Source organism: Sinohyriopsis cumingii, chromosome 6 (genome assembly GCF_028554795.1).
Source record: "Sinohyriopsis cumingii isolate HCF-2022 chromosome 6, ASM2855479v2, whole genome shotgun sequence".
In the NCBI taxonomy this organism is placed as follows: Eukaryota; Metazoa; Mollusca; class Bivalvia; order Unionida; family Unionidae; genus Sinohyriopsis; species Sinohyriopsis cumingii.
Window position 1 is genome coordinate 114,847,851 of NC_142966.1, and position 16,604 is coordinate 114,864,454.

The 16,604-nt window shown below is 35.9% G+C and overlaps 1 protein-coding gene across 1 annotated transcript in view; it reads right to left on the minus strand.

Moving 5' to 3' along the window:
• The window catches only part of LOC149797775 (uncharacterized), a 255,380-nt gene continuing 238,776 nt past the window's right edge, over positions 1-16,604 (minus strand). The window contains exons 4-8 of the mRNA XM_089962720.1: positions 7,157-7,385; positions 4,811-5,037; positions 3,554-3,666; positions 1,897-2,031; positions 1-1,422 (exon numbers count right to left, since the gene is read on the minus strand). Coding sequence (XP_089818846.1) covers positions 1,290-1,422; positions 1,897-2,031; positions 3,554-3,666; positions 4,811-5,037; positions 7,157-7,385 — 837 coding nt within the window. The 3' untranslated portion in view covers positions 1-1,289. The remainder of the gene's footprint in view (positions 1,423-1,896; positions 2,032-3,553; positions 3,667-4,810; positions 5,038-7,156; positions 7,386-16,604) is intronic.

Consider the following 16,604-nt stretch of genomic DNA (forward strand, 5'->3'; position numbering starts at 1 on the left):
TAATGTTATCAGTTTATTTCAACATTTGTTTCCAAAATAAATACAACATTGTCAAGAAATTAAAATACATTAAGATACGTCGTTGTCCAGTTACATTTCCTTAAAATGATTGTTTCTTTTATTCGCCTTTCCTAGTCTTAAACATCCGGGTCTCCTGAAAGAATTGGGCATTTGCAACATGGAACATAATGGTCTAAAAACCATACAGCCCGGTATTCTTGAGACATTTTTCAGCGACAAACTCAAGCTTTTGCTCAAAATCAAAATATTAGATAGGATACTTGGGGGGAACAATCTACGTCAGTGATTTATAATAGTCAAGGAGTGAGACCCAAGTCAAAAAAATCCGAAGTTCAAGGTGTCTCACATTATAAGTTAAATACGGTCAAAATGTTCTGATTTTAAGCCTGCAGTTGAGTTTGGTTCTAAAAAACAGTTTCAAAATGCAGAGCCTAAGTTTAAAAAAAGAAACACACATTTTGTCTCAGCATTCAAATGTGAGGGAAATAAGCACAAAGACTCGTATTTTGAGAGTATTTCACGCAGCAATACTGACTTCTGATCCTTATAAACGTAAGAAATGTACGACATGCAGGTTTATACAATATTCCCACAAAAATTGAAAATCAGATTTCAGCACCATGTCCTGTACGAGAGGTTCTAAATATACAGTATGTACAGTAATGGGCTGACTCATCGAGCATTTCTTAAACTGTACAAGAAATTTCAAATCTACCACTACTTTTCCTGTCTTCGCATTGACAGAAGGTCAAAGGTTATGTACAGAAAACATATACATCAAGTAGAGTCCACCTGAACAAAGCTATTCTTGAGAAATTTTGCAATGTGAATCTTGAAAAAAATCAAGATGAATATCACGCTGATTCTACGCAATAATTAAAAAAATTCAACTTGCTAAATCGTCATCATTGTTCTCATACTTCGTTCTGCATCACTGTAGAAAAAGAACACAAAATTACAGCATTAAGTCTGAATAAAATGTATCTTGCAATGTTGCTGCTTATACGTGTATTTCAATGCTATAGTTCTTCATAAAAATAAACTGAAATATTCGGTGTTTTAGAGGTAGATCCTTTTTGAGTATAGACGGCAAAACGTCTTTGGTCCTGAAAATTATGCACGACCTTTGTATCACGTCATCCTTCCAGTCACGTGATCAAATGTCAACATGCACCGTTGAGATGTCGCGGAATACTCGCATTACTTCATATAAAGCACGCATGTAGGTCAGTTTCAAGTCGATTATGCACGATTGATGTTTTGTCCCTCTACCGTCTGCCTCTATTTCTAAATGCTTTCCTGTACTCCTCGTGCGGATGAACTACTGGACAGAATCCATTCCTCACATTAAATTTCCCAGTGTGGCACTGCGGCTCTAGACAATCACCGCTTTTAATGCACCTGGATATTGAAAAGAAGACATTTGTTTAACGTTCAAGTGATTTTTCTTAAACCGCAAACAATTATCTAAATCATGCATACAGATGAAAGTTGGCTATAAAGGCACATATTTCTTAGAAGGAGAATTGTAAAGGAAACACATTTCTGAATCACATTTTCCGATGAGAAGTTTCATTAAAGGTGGGGGTGGGGTATTGCAATTTAAATCTTGTATTGAGGACAATTTCATTATGGGCTAAAATATAAATATGGGAAGACGAAGGAGAGAGTTTCTTTTATCAAAAGGCTGTATTAATTTATGTACATAAATAATGTGCTATACTTTTCCAAATAATTAGAGAAAAATAATGGCTGTGTTCATGCAGAAACAAAATAACGTATTTCTGAAAGAGTGAAAAAGGACTTCGACAAATAAAAGAACCATAAAGTTTAGATCAGTAGTCATAAAAAATATATAGTCAATTTTGTACTTACTCAAGACTCTTTTCGTCAAGTGGCATAAGTCCTTTGTAAATCTTTAAGCAGTTGTTATTGTCAAGTAAGCAAGTGCATTCGCAGTGACTGTGGGGTCTGGACATTGTAAACTGACGTGGGCATTTTTTATCACATCTGAAAATAAAAGAAAAAATATTTGTTTTAATTTTAAGATGATTTCTACAGAGCGACAAATCGTGATTATCTGAAAAAAGAACTTTATTCTTCCTTTATAGTATATCACGACAGCGTATCAGACTTTGAGAACGGGCTTCTAGATGATCATGACCCACTTATAAAGCCTCTCTGTAAATAATCAAGAGTCTTTGACCATATACTTGCAGTTCTCAAAACGGGACACGTCTAAGAGCCTAAGTACTAGAGTAATGTATAGCAGTCACATTTTATCACTGCAGTTTCTTGTTTGATGCATGACTTTACCACTTGGAACAGATAGTCACCATGTTTCTATGGAAAAAAGTTCATGTCGACTTGTAAGGTCACAGCTTTGTGTATCATGTTCGTCGAAAAGATTTCTGGTATGTACACAACCTCTGAGATTGATGTATTACCCAAACATTATATAAGTGAGGATTTTTTTCTGACTGGTTGGCGCAGAAACTCAACAGTTGTTTGATATCATGTCCGTTGCCATTGGTTTCAAATATTTGGTTTACTCTTCAATTGTCGCCCATCGTGTCTAATAAATCTGAACGAAAGCTACTATCATACAATTCCTCAAAAAATCAATTTTAAGGAATGGAATAAATTCCGATACATTTTAAGGTTTTGTTATCCCTTGGAATCGTATTAAGCAAAATCCGCTGATCTTATTGATGAATACACTGAGTAAATAACCTCCTTCAAAGCATATACAAAGTCTAATTCCGAATTTAGACGGGTCGAACGCGTGACAATTTGATATGGAATCATTGTATGAAGAGAGGAAAGCTAATAATGCTTTAAAAAAAAAACACTTATTCAAATGCCACTGATATTGTATTAATAACAACACAATCACAAATAACTATACTTCAAACACAATCCTTCCATTTTGTATATCATAGGCATTGCTCTGGTGAAATAAAATTATGTTCCGCATTTACTTTTGAAATTAATACATACAATCTGGGCCAATACCATGCGTGTTAATTTCTTTCTTTTGATGAAACTTTGATATTTAAGTTATATTATAAATAAATTGGGAAGCAGAAAAAAAATGATCCCTATTTTTGGCCAATCACTTAATAGCTCGTTCCAATTTCCTTGGCTCCTCAAATAGACTGGTACTACCTAATATATCATTTACAAACTGTTATCTGGCAGCGTTCTCGCTTTTCGCAAGTTTGATATCTGCAACTTTCTGGAAGACAAGCCTGCTCTTGTTTTCATTTCTCATGAGATTCGCAAAAAAAGTAAATATTAAGACCCAAACCCTGAGCCAGCAAATTTAGCTATGTAATTTTCAATGTTGTTATCTTCTTTTTGCCAAAATTCAACGAAAACAAATCACTGTAACGATAACTCGAACAGAGGCTGACTTCAAAGTCACATGGTCTACTGCAGCCAGTAACGTTTTCTACCTACGTCACGGGAAAACAGTTACGGAATCATTGATTTAGTGCTTGAAAATCCTAATAAATTGTTATGAACTTACGCTGGAAGACCTTCAAGCGGCCTACACTCGCATTCTGTGTGGTTAACAAAGGTTTCATATACAACAAATTGCTTGTTCCGCGGCATGACACCGTCCTTGTTAATGTCTAAAACCTGCAAAATAAAAGCGATTGTTATGGAACCCAGTACTCCTCCAGATGGTATATGTGTAAAATTGATCTTTTGCTTCCCTGTTTCGCAAAGTTTGCCCATAAACAAAACTTTCTAAATCAAAGAACCAATCCAGGGTGCCCACAGTACACTCGCGCCATCTAGCGACTGACATGAGTGATGGATGAAGATGACCACCAGAAGTCGATTCAAAAATCTGAATGTATATTCTTCATGATCATAAGAGAACGAAGTTAATAAATGTAAATAAAATATTTCCTGAGGTTATTTCACCTATTTATTTTACACCCACCCAACTTATTAAACCGAAGGGCAGAAAATAAATGTGTACAAATCAATGACATAAGTAAATACTTCTGATAATAAATCATTAGAAAGGTGGACCACGATACAATGCGCAGAATAACCTGTTTTAAAAACTGCAACTGGCCATGCAGATTTGGTCCTAGCTGAACATTTACCGTTCAAAACTGTGACCTTCAACTTAATCTCAAACCAAACTGTCACAGTCTTTCTGCATAAAACTTACGTTCGACAAGGTCTACCAATGGAGGACATACCTTGATAACACCTTTGCTAATAATGATATATATACTGTGGGATAATTTATTTACATATCTTGTATCAATGTTTTTATACTATGGCCAATCACACGGAAACTTGTAATGCTACATAAAACAGTTTTAATCAGTTTAAAACGTTTCCAGTGCTGGAAGGACTTTTCAAACACAATATTCCACTAAAAATTGCAAGCATCGTTTTGTGAATAATAATTAATAAACTGGTTAATTAAGGAGCCAATTAACGAATGACTGACTTACAGACCAAATTGACTCTAAGCTCTACGTTATTCGATTAAGTGACGAACTAATATTCCATCAATTTCATTAGAAATGATTCACTAGTGCACGCTGTACGCACTATATCATTCATATAATACTATTTTGCTCTCTGACCCATTGTGTCATGCAATAACTGACTTAGTCACCAATTAACCGGCTAAATATCTGGCTTATCGGCTGACAAATTACGAATTGACTACATGAATGATTGATTGACTGGCGGACTGTCCAACTAGCTAATTTACTAATTAAACTAATCTCACTCACTCGGTAATCATATTTACCATAAATGGCTTCTCCACAACTTGTAACATTTTTGGCGCGCAAACCATGTTCGGCCCACAGCATCCACTAGTGTTCCGGCATCTGTGAATGACCGTGCAGTCTGGAACGTAATACCGCAACGTGCTGCCCGTACCCACTACAGACACGACCTCAGGTCGAGGGTCGCGACACTGGGCATCAGGGTTCGTCTCCATCTCGGTCATGTGCTTCCACGCCAAATTGAAATCTTAAAGCAAAAATGTTGATTTACATGTATTTATATTTTTAAACTAATGCTGTATACACATAGCAGTGACAATTTGTATCTTTTCACTACACAAGAACAACCAAACAGACCGTTTCTAAAGACGATGAGCACACAAGACAGGTCTTTTTAACCTAAACTTAATGACAAACAAAAGGGAAAAAGTTTGTAGACTTGTAAACTGGTCAAGAAGTGTGGACGAAAAAACTTTTGGAAAATGTTGTGTATTACCTTCTAGAGTTAAATATTGACAATATTGATGACGCATGTGAAAATTGTGTATTGAGGTAACCGTACGAGAAAATGTTTTTATGAAAGTCAAATCTTTGAGTGCAAAAGGTTGGACTGAGTATCCGTCCACCGTTGATGACGCGGTATCTTGGTTATCTGATTAACGTATCTAAAAGGTACTTTTCTCAGACTGGTGATCTGAGATAGTATCGTTCTTACAGTGGTACTTAACAGTGACTATACTTTTGAAAAAAGCCAATCATGAGCGTCCAGTGGTGGTTTAGTTTATTTGGTAGCCTGACTATTTGCCGGGAGGTGGGGCTAGAGTGAGGGTATTATATGCAAAAGCCTTTCTAAGGCTCATTTTCAACCGGCCTATCAGACTAATAGCCCCTCCGACATATAATTTTACTCAAAATTTCGAGTAACAATTGTTTCTCTAGATTTGAAAAACTTGAGATGTACATGCAGCCTTTTAAATGGCCATGACATTTTTGAGTTTAATTCGGAGTCAAGTACATTATTAAGGTACGTAGTGGCCCATCCCAAATCGATAGATCACCCCAGTTTCTCTGGTTTCTTCCATCTCCAAGAGACCGCTCCAGTAGCTTAGTGGTTAGAGCGTCCGCCTCGGATGCGGGAGGTCGTAGGTTCGATCCCCGGCCGAGCAATACAAAAGACTTACAAAAATGGTACTAACAGCTGCCTCGCTTGGCGCTCAGCATTAAGAGGTTAGTGTTAAGACTGGTCGGCCTTGTGTCAGGGTAATGTGCCTGGGTGGGACATCATGCTACATGTCTGCGGCATGATGCCCCAGTGCTAGACATCACTATAAACTGCCACACTGCAGACATCGTAACGATATGACTGAAAAATTGTTAAAACGTTAAAAATCCAAAACACACATACACACACACACATCTCCAAGACCACATTATAGCAGGTGAGCAGTCGAAAGTTCGTCTTAAAAGTTGTCAAAACTTGTACAATCGACGTTAAATAAAGTTAACAAATAGAGGACGAGGAGGGATCACACCCGATGTACTTACTCCATTAAACAACAGCCCACTGAATGGCAGCAAAGTTTCAATACCGATTCTTTGTTAAATCGCACCTTTGATATGAGTCCATTCTAGTTATGTTTGATAGGGTTTAGCAACGTTATCTCGTAATGTTGGTACTCAATAGGGGTTTTAATTTTACATGCAAATAATAAAACACATTGTTAGTTGTATCAACATTTCTTTAAAATACATCATGTAAACACGTAAAATGTTCATGCTTGCAACGAAATTAGGCTGTTTGACCTCATTTTAGGCTGTTTGACCTCATTTTAGGGTGCAAATATTAGTCCTCAAAGTTAGTTTTTTTTAAACAGTCAGAAAAATGAAGCTAAATGAGATGAACGTAGCTACTAGAGCTTGACAAATAGGTTAATTTGACCTATATATGAATGTGCTCATCAAGTTCCATGATTAGTGTTACAGAAACATTAAATTAATGCAAGAATGTATGACCACAGCCACATCACCGTTGTTATTATTATTATTATTATTATTAGTGTGTGTGTGTGTGTGTTGTCGCCAATGCACTTCTCAGGCGAGACAAAAAAATATAAAATATGGCTCTACGTTGCTCAAAAAATCCTGGTCGTGTTACTTAAGTATGAAAGAACGAACTTTAACATGATACAAACTTTAACATGATACGAACTTTAACATGATACAAACTTTAACATGATACAAACTTTAATACAAACTTTTAGATGATCAATGAATATATTTGCAAAGCAAATCAGTAAAAGCACTAAATGAATGTGTGTGAGAGAGAGAGAGAGAGAGAGGGGGTTGCAGAAAAAGTGCGCAATTACTTTCTGTATCGAAGGCTCCCTCTTCGTACTCATCATATTCATAATCGGGGAAGTTTCTTCTCGTTTTCGAGCTGTATAAATGTTTTGATTTCATTTTCATCACAGTCTCTATCGTAAAGTCTGACAGGTTTGAGTCCTCAAAAAATATCCTTAGTAGATCATATGGGTTCCTCGATGTTTTTAAATGTTTTTTGAAGTTTTCTAACGAGATACTTCTAAACGGTATATCCTGCAAGAGATGCAAAAAATAGTCAATGTACACGTATAAATGTGTCTATATATCATGCCCAACTAAGCAAGAAAGTAACCTGGGCCAAAATCCGCCACTTTCATTGTCTTTCTATTGATATCAGCATCCCATGAGCTGTTTCTAGCATACTCTTTCCATTTTCGTTCTATTCTAAATTTAAGCTTCCATTTATGTTATGTATTATTTTGTTCTCGCCATATGATTTTGGAGAGAAATTTGTAAGTTGTTGTGAAACTGTTTCCTTTCCTTCTGCAAAACGAGTAGATGACGACTACGACGATGATGATGATGACGATGGTGATGATGATAATAATAATAATAATAATAATAATAGTAATAATAATAATAATAATAATAATAGATGGTCACACTAGTACTACTACCACTACTACTGAAAATCATCGCCATCCGGTAATTGTGAAAATGTCCTTTTCGCGGTTTTTCTGCATGCAGTCGAGTGCAGTATATATTATCCTGTCGAAAATAGATGCCTAATTTTATTTTTGTGATTCTTCTAGCATTAATTCTCCTCCAAACCGCACCCACCACACTGGATATTCATTTGTTCATGCTAATGAGTGAAATAACTTGAATTTTGCGTTCACTAAGTTGACCATTTTGGCTAGCTCTTGTCGGCAACAGCCTAAAGGGAAATAACTTTTAATCTTAAAAGTAAATATTTGAAGAGTAACATACCTTATAAAGTAGCATGCGCGTGGTCAGCGACGCGAAGACAAAATGTCTACAGCGAGTAACGGTATGTACTTCTTAGAGAGGGACCGGTATAAGGTATAGTTGTTTATATTGGCAACATGCACAACGGAGAGACTGTTGGTATATCTCTCTCCTACTTTCATATACTGCGACTGAATATTCTTTATATGTGGTTATTATGGAAGCAAGGCATTATCTAAAGCAGACAGCTGATAAATTGGTTACTCCCATATGCTCGAAAAATGAGCCAAACCCAGTCTAAAAAGCACACTAACTTTAGCAGTTGTTAATATAGGGAAAGTGAAATTTGCCAGATTAGATAATACCGGCTTCTGAAAATGCAATGAAAGAATAATAAAATATATTTTAAAAAGTAAAAGAAAAACCTATCGGCTCATGTTTATCCAATTTACCCTTAAGTCAGGGAAGTGAAAATGACCAGCGTAGTCCTACAATGTAAGACCTCAACCTTGATGGTAATGTTTTGGTCGTCGAGGTCTTACTGCCTAAATGACTGTGCTGTGCAGCATGTTTTGATGTCGACTAACGTCGTAACGAAAGTAAAATTTTCAGGAATATCCAATATACTTGGCAGCCAATATCGACGCTTTTCTACATATTAAAGTTATACTGTATTAGTCAAGACTTTACTTACTCTGCTGTCCTTTTTCAATAAATTCAAATACTCATACAAGCAGGTGGCCTGTTTTCAAGTTTGGCTGGCCTACATTTCAGTTGGCTGCAAAATGATGGAAGCTGGGAAAGCCAAAACCGGGTTAAGTTGAAGTATTATTCTTTAATTAAACGAATAAAAAATATATTATGTCTATAAGTGCATATTGGAACAGTAAGCAACGTTTCGTTTCTTTCAAGAAACATACTCCCACATGAACCTACTTGAACATACTTCGGCATAACGTCGCGTTTCAACAAATTCAAATATATGCCAACTGAACATGAAAATGCGCCCATTTGCTAGTGTCAGACTTGGATTCCATGAGGATAAAGACAGCACAGTAAGCATATTAATTACACATAAATTTGTGGTAGCGTGTCGATATGGGCTGCCAAGTGTGTGAAATATTCCTGAAACTTTCACTGCTCGTTCCGATGTCAACCGACATCGGAACACGCTACACAATGCCTTTAATTCGGCAGTAAGACATATCACTAAAACATAAATAACATGTGATACGTCTTACATTGTAGGACTACACCAAGCGGTTGTAAGGTTTATCCGGCCTCCTTTTTGTTCGTCTATCGCTTCATTTACGACATATGAATGGTGGCTATTAATTGCAAGTCATTCAGAATTCGCCGGTTGGGCGTGATGGGTGTGGCATCACCAAATATATTGATGTCAAAAAGGCACCCTATCAATAATATTCAATCTGTAATTAACGTTCTGATCAGTCACTTCATTTGCTACCTGCAGCTAATACCCAAAGAAACATGCAGACTATAATATATGCAAATAGTTCCTTCAAGGCAGATGCGTTATCTCTCTGTTGATCATTGCTTGAGATCACAATTTCGAAGTTATAAGCCGGTGGTGAACATTAATGACCGTACTGAGGGTGTAAGGTGATTATACAATCGCAACTTAGAAAACACCTGTTGATTTACCACCAGGCTTAAAATAACGGTCTTAAATGGGCGGCATATCGCGATATTAGCCCATGTGCCAGAGGCGAAAATTTAGATTATCGGTACATTGATTAACATTAAGGCTTAAAGAAAAGGACTGAAAAGAATGACTTGTCTCCATATTATCCCATGTTAGGTTATCGGTACCACTTGAGAGGGCAAGTATGTTCAGTGTCTAATAGCTAAAATGGTGGCTATCCATCGCCGCATGTATCAGCCCTATCTAATTTTCTCTAAATGAATTGATGCATATATATATATATATATATATATATATATATATATATATATATATATATATATATATATATAGAGAGAGAGAGAGAGAGAGAGAGAGAGAGAGAGAGAGGGGGGTTTTATGCAGAAACTTCAGCAGATTTTCTCATTCTTTTAGTCTAGGGGTTGGGGTAAAGGAACAGGGATTGAAAATTCTGAAATCAAAGTTAATCATGTAATAATATATAAGATTTATTACAACAAGTCTGGCAAAGAGATATGTCGAGGACGAAAAACATGTCTTATCGTTGTTGGTCGTATTACGGTGAAACAATACTCCAATGTCATTTTCTTTACCATAAAATCCGCGAAATCGGCTGAAGCATCCGCATTGTTCTGGTTTACAAAAGGCCGTCTTTACAAGGAGGAAACTAGAAAGACAACTTTTTCGAAACAAAACATCCGGTGTCTGAGTTCCTTGTCTTCATATTGCGTTGTTGAAACGTATATGCGGTTTGTCAACTTCAGTATTGTACTATACATGTGGTAAAACCACCAAAATCTGTCAAAGTTAGCAGAAGGCATCTTGGAATATATAGTTCGCCTTCTTCACGAGTTTAAGTTCTCCGAAGTTTATCTCGACCAGCAAGGACAATGGCTATATTACAACATCTAAATACCCGGAGATATATCAATGTATTGCAGAAATTTTCGCCATTGAAGCTGGCCAGTTTCTTGATGCCAAATAATCTTGCCCTGTTCTGAAAATAGGACATGTATCCATGCAAACGTAAACAGATCACAAGAACTTGAGTGTTTTCCCGTATTACAGAAACTGCTTGCAGATTAATTCTTGCAGAATGATGCGCATCAGATAGAATCTGGGTATTAGTCTCTTCCTGCGTTTCTTTAAGGTACGCAGCTTCTCCACAAGTAATGTACATAACCTTGTTTCCAAGTTGTACTCTGTTCTTCCGTCTTCCTTCTTTCCTTCCAACGCAAGGGAAGTATTATAAAGGATTTGTTAAACAAAAGGCAGAAGAAGAAAAAAAAATCTCATCTGTTTGACCTTACGTTGTGCAGCAATGGGCTTGAAGTGAAGACTTGTATTGGAACGTCTGTTGTTTTTCCGCAATGACTGTTGTCTTTCTGGATACGTCAAAAATGAATATATAGTTTATTACCGTCTTGTCTCATTTAGTTCCACTGCTGAAGCATTAACTATATGGTTGGCAACAAGCAGCCATCAACAATCATCTGTTTGTAACCAAATTCATTCCCATGATGATAGAGGTGGACAGAATCGATATTGTTTCATCTGAGGTCTGGTAAATCTATTACATATCATTGCAACGCTCACAACGAGGCAAAACAAAACTCTGGCATAGTGGCTGGTTGGTTGACAGGTTGTCAGCGTTCTGAACAAAGACTTGAATCGCAAAAAAAAATGCGCAGTATTTATGGTTTGGATGCGTAATATTTATGTTTTGGCTTCATCAGATAAAATATGTATAGGTAATGTAGGTTTTCGCTTCTGTACGAAAATAGTAGTCACGCAACAATCTTATCGTTTCGATCATCTAACCTTTCTTGTTCTTCTTAACAACCACAGGAAAGAATATTGAAGTCTATGGAGAACATCTCACAAATATGTTGATTCGTCAAAGTAAACCGCTGTGATTGGACTTGTATTTGTTCTGCGTACAGAGATGGTAAGATACGATATATTTAATCTGATTAAAAGCATATCTCCATTGTCCTACGTGAAGATCTGACAACGACTGCATATGGGCAATGTTCTGGTGACCTTTGAATCAGCCAATGAACGTACAGCTTTCAGAAATCTGAAAATGAATCAAATCGTAAGGTACACGTTGATGCTCCTCAGCCATGCTCAGTCTCCCACATGTTAAGATAGATATAAGTCTTCAGATGATTGGCTGATAAAATTGGCGATTATTGTAATAACATGTGTTACCAAAACATGACCTCTAAGCGGTCGCTGTCGAATCTTCACGTAGAGAAGTGGTGATCTGATTTTAATCAGATTGCAACAATATTAAACTGCATAGACAACATTTTGGAGAAAGATTATTTTAATTCTGTGATTAATATAAGAAGGCCCGCGGTTTTAAAGTTTGCAATGTTTATATACTTTTATAGAGAAATAGTTTAGTTATAATGGAATGTTAACTACCTTTCAACTAAGTACATTTCATTGACGTGCATCATATCAATTGTGTAAGAAAATGGAGCTTTTAAGAGACTGCTCCGGTGGCCAAAGTTGTTAGAGCAACCGCCTCGGATGCGGGAGGTCGGTGGTTCGAACCCCCGCCGAATCATACCAAAGACATATAAATGGTAACAGCAGCTGCCTCATTTGCCGCTCAGCATTAAGAGATTAGTGTTAGGACTGATTGGACTGGTGGTAGAATAATGTGGACTGGGTGGGACATTATGCTACATATTTGCAGCATGATGCCCCGTGCTAGACATCACTATAAATTGCAACACAAAAGAGATCGTGGCGATATGACTGACATTTTTTTTTTTTAAAACTACTTAAAAATCCAAATTATTCGCTTTATGATGATAATGTTACGTGTATTGGATTTAATTTATATTTGATTTAATTTAATTTTTGTAAGTTTTAATTTTTTAAATATTTTCTTTACATGTCAGTGTAATGTAATTTTGTTTACTAGGAATTTGATATTTTCCAGAAAAATTCAGCTTGACCTAACTCCTTTTCTGGACGCCCAATAATAGAAGCACTGTTTCTATTTTTGACCTAGTTCCTGGCCTTGATTTGATTTGATTCTTAAAACCGTAAGTTCTTATTTTTTCACTTTTTGCAAAAAGCAATTTTCCAGGGAAATAAACTATGTTAAATTTTTCGAAGCTTGTTGTTTTCACTCTTTCTTTTGTTACTGTTTATTCGAGTCTAAACACGTAACATAAAAGAACTTCTCAAATTTCGTCTCCATATCTCTGCATAATTTAATGTTTGCTGCATTATAAAAGTTTGAACTGCGCATCCATTATTGCGCTTAGATAGATCTTAAAAGCTGTATATCGGATCTGAACAAACGTTAAGTTCCCTTTGCCCCCTCCGCGCCCTCCAAACAGTAAACTTCTACTCTGACTTTTCATAAATACTGTACAGGAAAACAACAACTTATTTAATTTAAAGTACAGTATTTATATATCGGATAAATATAAAAATATTTCCGTATTTAATCCTTATGAGGTTCAGAAGAGCAATATAAACTCGACTATAGACATTTATGATGTATCTTAAGTTCTATTTATAGTCATAAGAGACCCAGCGGATGTGTTATTATTTATAGCATTTTTTAAAAAATGTTTCTTTTTCGAAATGACTGATTAACCAGCCGTACATTATTGGTACCTAGGATGGTTTGGACTCCCAACAAATTGCGCTGTTAGCATCTGCATTTCAGCTCATCATGACAAATAATAACGTTTTCAACAGCATAAAAAAGGAACAAAAAAGAAATTTGCTGTGTAAGTCTGCGAGGGGTGAGGGCTTTGACGCTGTTCAGAATTGGGTATAGCAGTGGCTTCCTTTGTCTAACTTGAGATGTACATTTTCAGACGTCGTTTTTCTACCTGTTGAGTAGAGTGTGTTTCAAAAAGAGGTGGATTCCCAAAGCATGAAACTTCTAGGATAGATGATACGTGCATAAGTTGTTGTTGTAGGGTTTAACGCCATTTTTCAGCACATGATAGGCTCTACACGGCGGCCAGTATATATGGCGACGGAAGAAACCGAGAAAATCCCAGAAAGAACCACCAATCCACGAGAAGCTACTGGTAAGTTTTTTTTTCACATATCCACATTGGCCGAACCCGAGATTCGAACCCACGCAGACAGCGGTGAGATGGCAGTGATCCGTAACGGTGAGCGCTTTAGACCACTTGGGGGCCCCTAACGTGCATAAGTAAAATAAGAAATGAAGGGTCTGCATGAACGTATATTGGCCGTTGATTCTAAACGACCACTACATGGCAAATTATTGCATACTTCGTACAGTTATTTGTGATAAAGATGATCTGAAGCTTCCCTGCATTAAAAGACGACTGTCGGTATAATTCGTTTACTTTATGTTGGTTTCAAAAACAGCCTAAAACCCCAATGGTATGCTGTTGGAATGAAGTGTCTTGCATTGGCCAATTTGAAATCTGAACCATGATTAGAGTGGGAATTTGATTATGACGATGTAAATCGCGACAGACAAGGTAATTATTTAATCTAGGTAAATTACACATTAAGATATCTTAATTAAGTGGCGGAGATTACCCAGAAATAAAATAAGAAATATGACTCAAAATTTTTTCCTAGGATGGTTGTTACAAGTTTCGTTTGCTGCTCGTGAGCTTTATTAGTAAACTCGGCTAAAACTCTGCAAAGAAATAAGAGCTCGCTTATAAAAGAACAGGGTTTCTTCAAATATATAAACAAACGGGTGACCGAGTGGTATAAGGCGCTGGCCTGTACAGATCACTCACATCTAACCTTTGTCCGCTTGTGTTCGATTCTCGGCGCGACCAACGTGGGTGTGTGAAAAAGCTTCCCTTGGGTTGATGGATCTTTCCGGGTTCTAATCCCCCACCAAATATCCTGGCTGCCATGTATAGCATATCATTTCCTTAAAAATGAATTTAAGCCCCACAAAACCACAACACGTTATTTGATACAAAATTCAAAGTAATCACTGAACAATACTGATTGAAAATTAAATGGATTGAATGTATTAAGCACAGGACATAGAGTGAACCTTCACACACACACACACACACACACACACACACACACACACACATATATATATATATATATATATATATATATATATATATATATATATATATATATATATATATATATATATATATATATATATATATATATATATATATATATATATATATATATATATATATATATATATATATATATATATATATATATATATATATATATATTGGATTTCTCTGTCAGAGTGTGTTGACCAATCCAGACAGGCAACCATGACTACGTAATCTTTTGTGTGCTGATAAGCCGCTGAACACCAGCCAATCAAAATGCGTGTTGTCGGATATTTTGCCTTAAGTTCAATATAAACACATTTACTAATAATCAATATCATACTGTATCAGTTTTGTATCTCAAAATAAAGGATTATGATGAAAGTCATTCGGTACCCAACTTGATATTGTTAAAAAAAAACCGATAATCGTAAATACTTCAAACAGAACATAGCCTTGAATTGGACCTCTGAGGGTAAAGTTTTCAAGTCAAAATTCTGTCCTAGGCAACCTTCCAAATTTTCTGCGCATTTAGTGAATAAGCAAATGATGCAGACTTGTTGCAACATGTAAACAGAAAAAACAACACCAAGATGATTGAAGTATAACTACTTATTGGTGCAAGCATTATCTATATCTTTAATCACAAAAACAACGCGAACAACAGGAAATAGAATTAAATGTTGCGTACAGTACTGCACAGACTGATTCAAGTGCAAAAACTTACATGAACGCTATATGACAAATTGCATTGCTAGTTCATAAATGTTGTCTCTTTATTTGAGACAGATATAATCATGTGATATTGAAAAATAAATAACCATCAAGATGTGTGATAAGAAGATATTATTTTTCATCATGTACATGTGAAGAAATGGCAAAAATGGCGTTCTCGCTTATGCCGGGAATCAAACTATGGGCCTCAGAGATGAAAATCACGTAATCACTAGTTTTTCTTTGATTGTGAACCGATAATCAAACCAAGAACGAACAAGTTTTAGGCGTGGTCTGTTAATGGAACCGGAGCAGCAGAGATGTTATATCTGCTATCCGGCGCTCCGGTAAGTCGAGTGGTCTAAGTGTTAAATTGATTGGATTAATTTATATTTGATTTAATTTATATTCAATTTAATTTCATTTAATTTAGTTGTTCGTTTGTTTGTTAGTTCTATTTTTTTTAAAATTACATTACATGCTATTGTAATGTAACTTTATTTACTGAATTTGATATTGTCAAGAACTTCAGTTTAGTTCTGTTTGAACTGCTTTTCGTAAACAACTAATGATAGAAACTTTGTATCTAATGCTGACCTAGTTCCTGACTTTGATTCAGAAATCAGTGCGAGATTTTTTTCATTCTTTCTCAGAGTAAGAAACCTCAAGTGAAATCGAGGCCATACTTGGAGTACGTGACAAATAACATGTATCAATTAGGTTTTTCCAAAGGACTGGCCCACATCTGGGCATCGTTTTGCGTCGTAGCTAGATTTATTATTGATGTTTTGAGAAAGAATAGTCATTACTTTCCTTAACACATGAGAAGTTAAAGAGTTTTATGTTTTATGTTGTGACCAGTTTTTGGATTACTTATTTTGTTTTCTTCAAAATATTTGGATTCCAAGAGATTATTTTCCCCTGGAAATACTTGTGTTCTAAATTAATTCTTGGACAAGGACAGTTATCGCAATTTACACTGAATTCAAACTGGAATATTATTATTTTCTGTGATTCAATAAAGAACTGTTGACACATCATACTTCGTTGCCTTCCATTTTGGATTTCATTGGG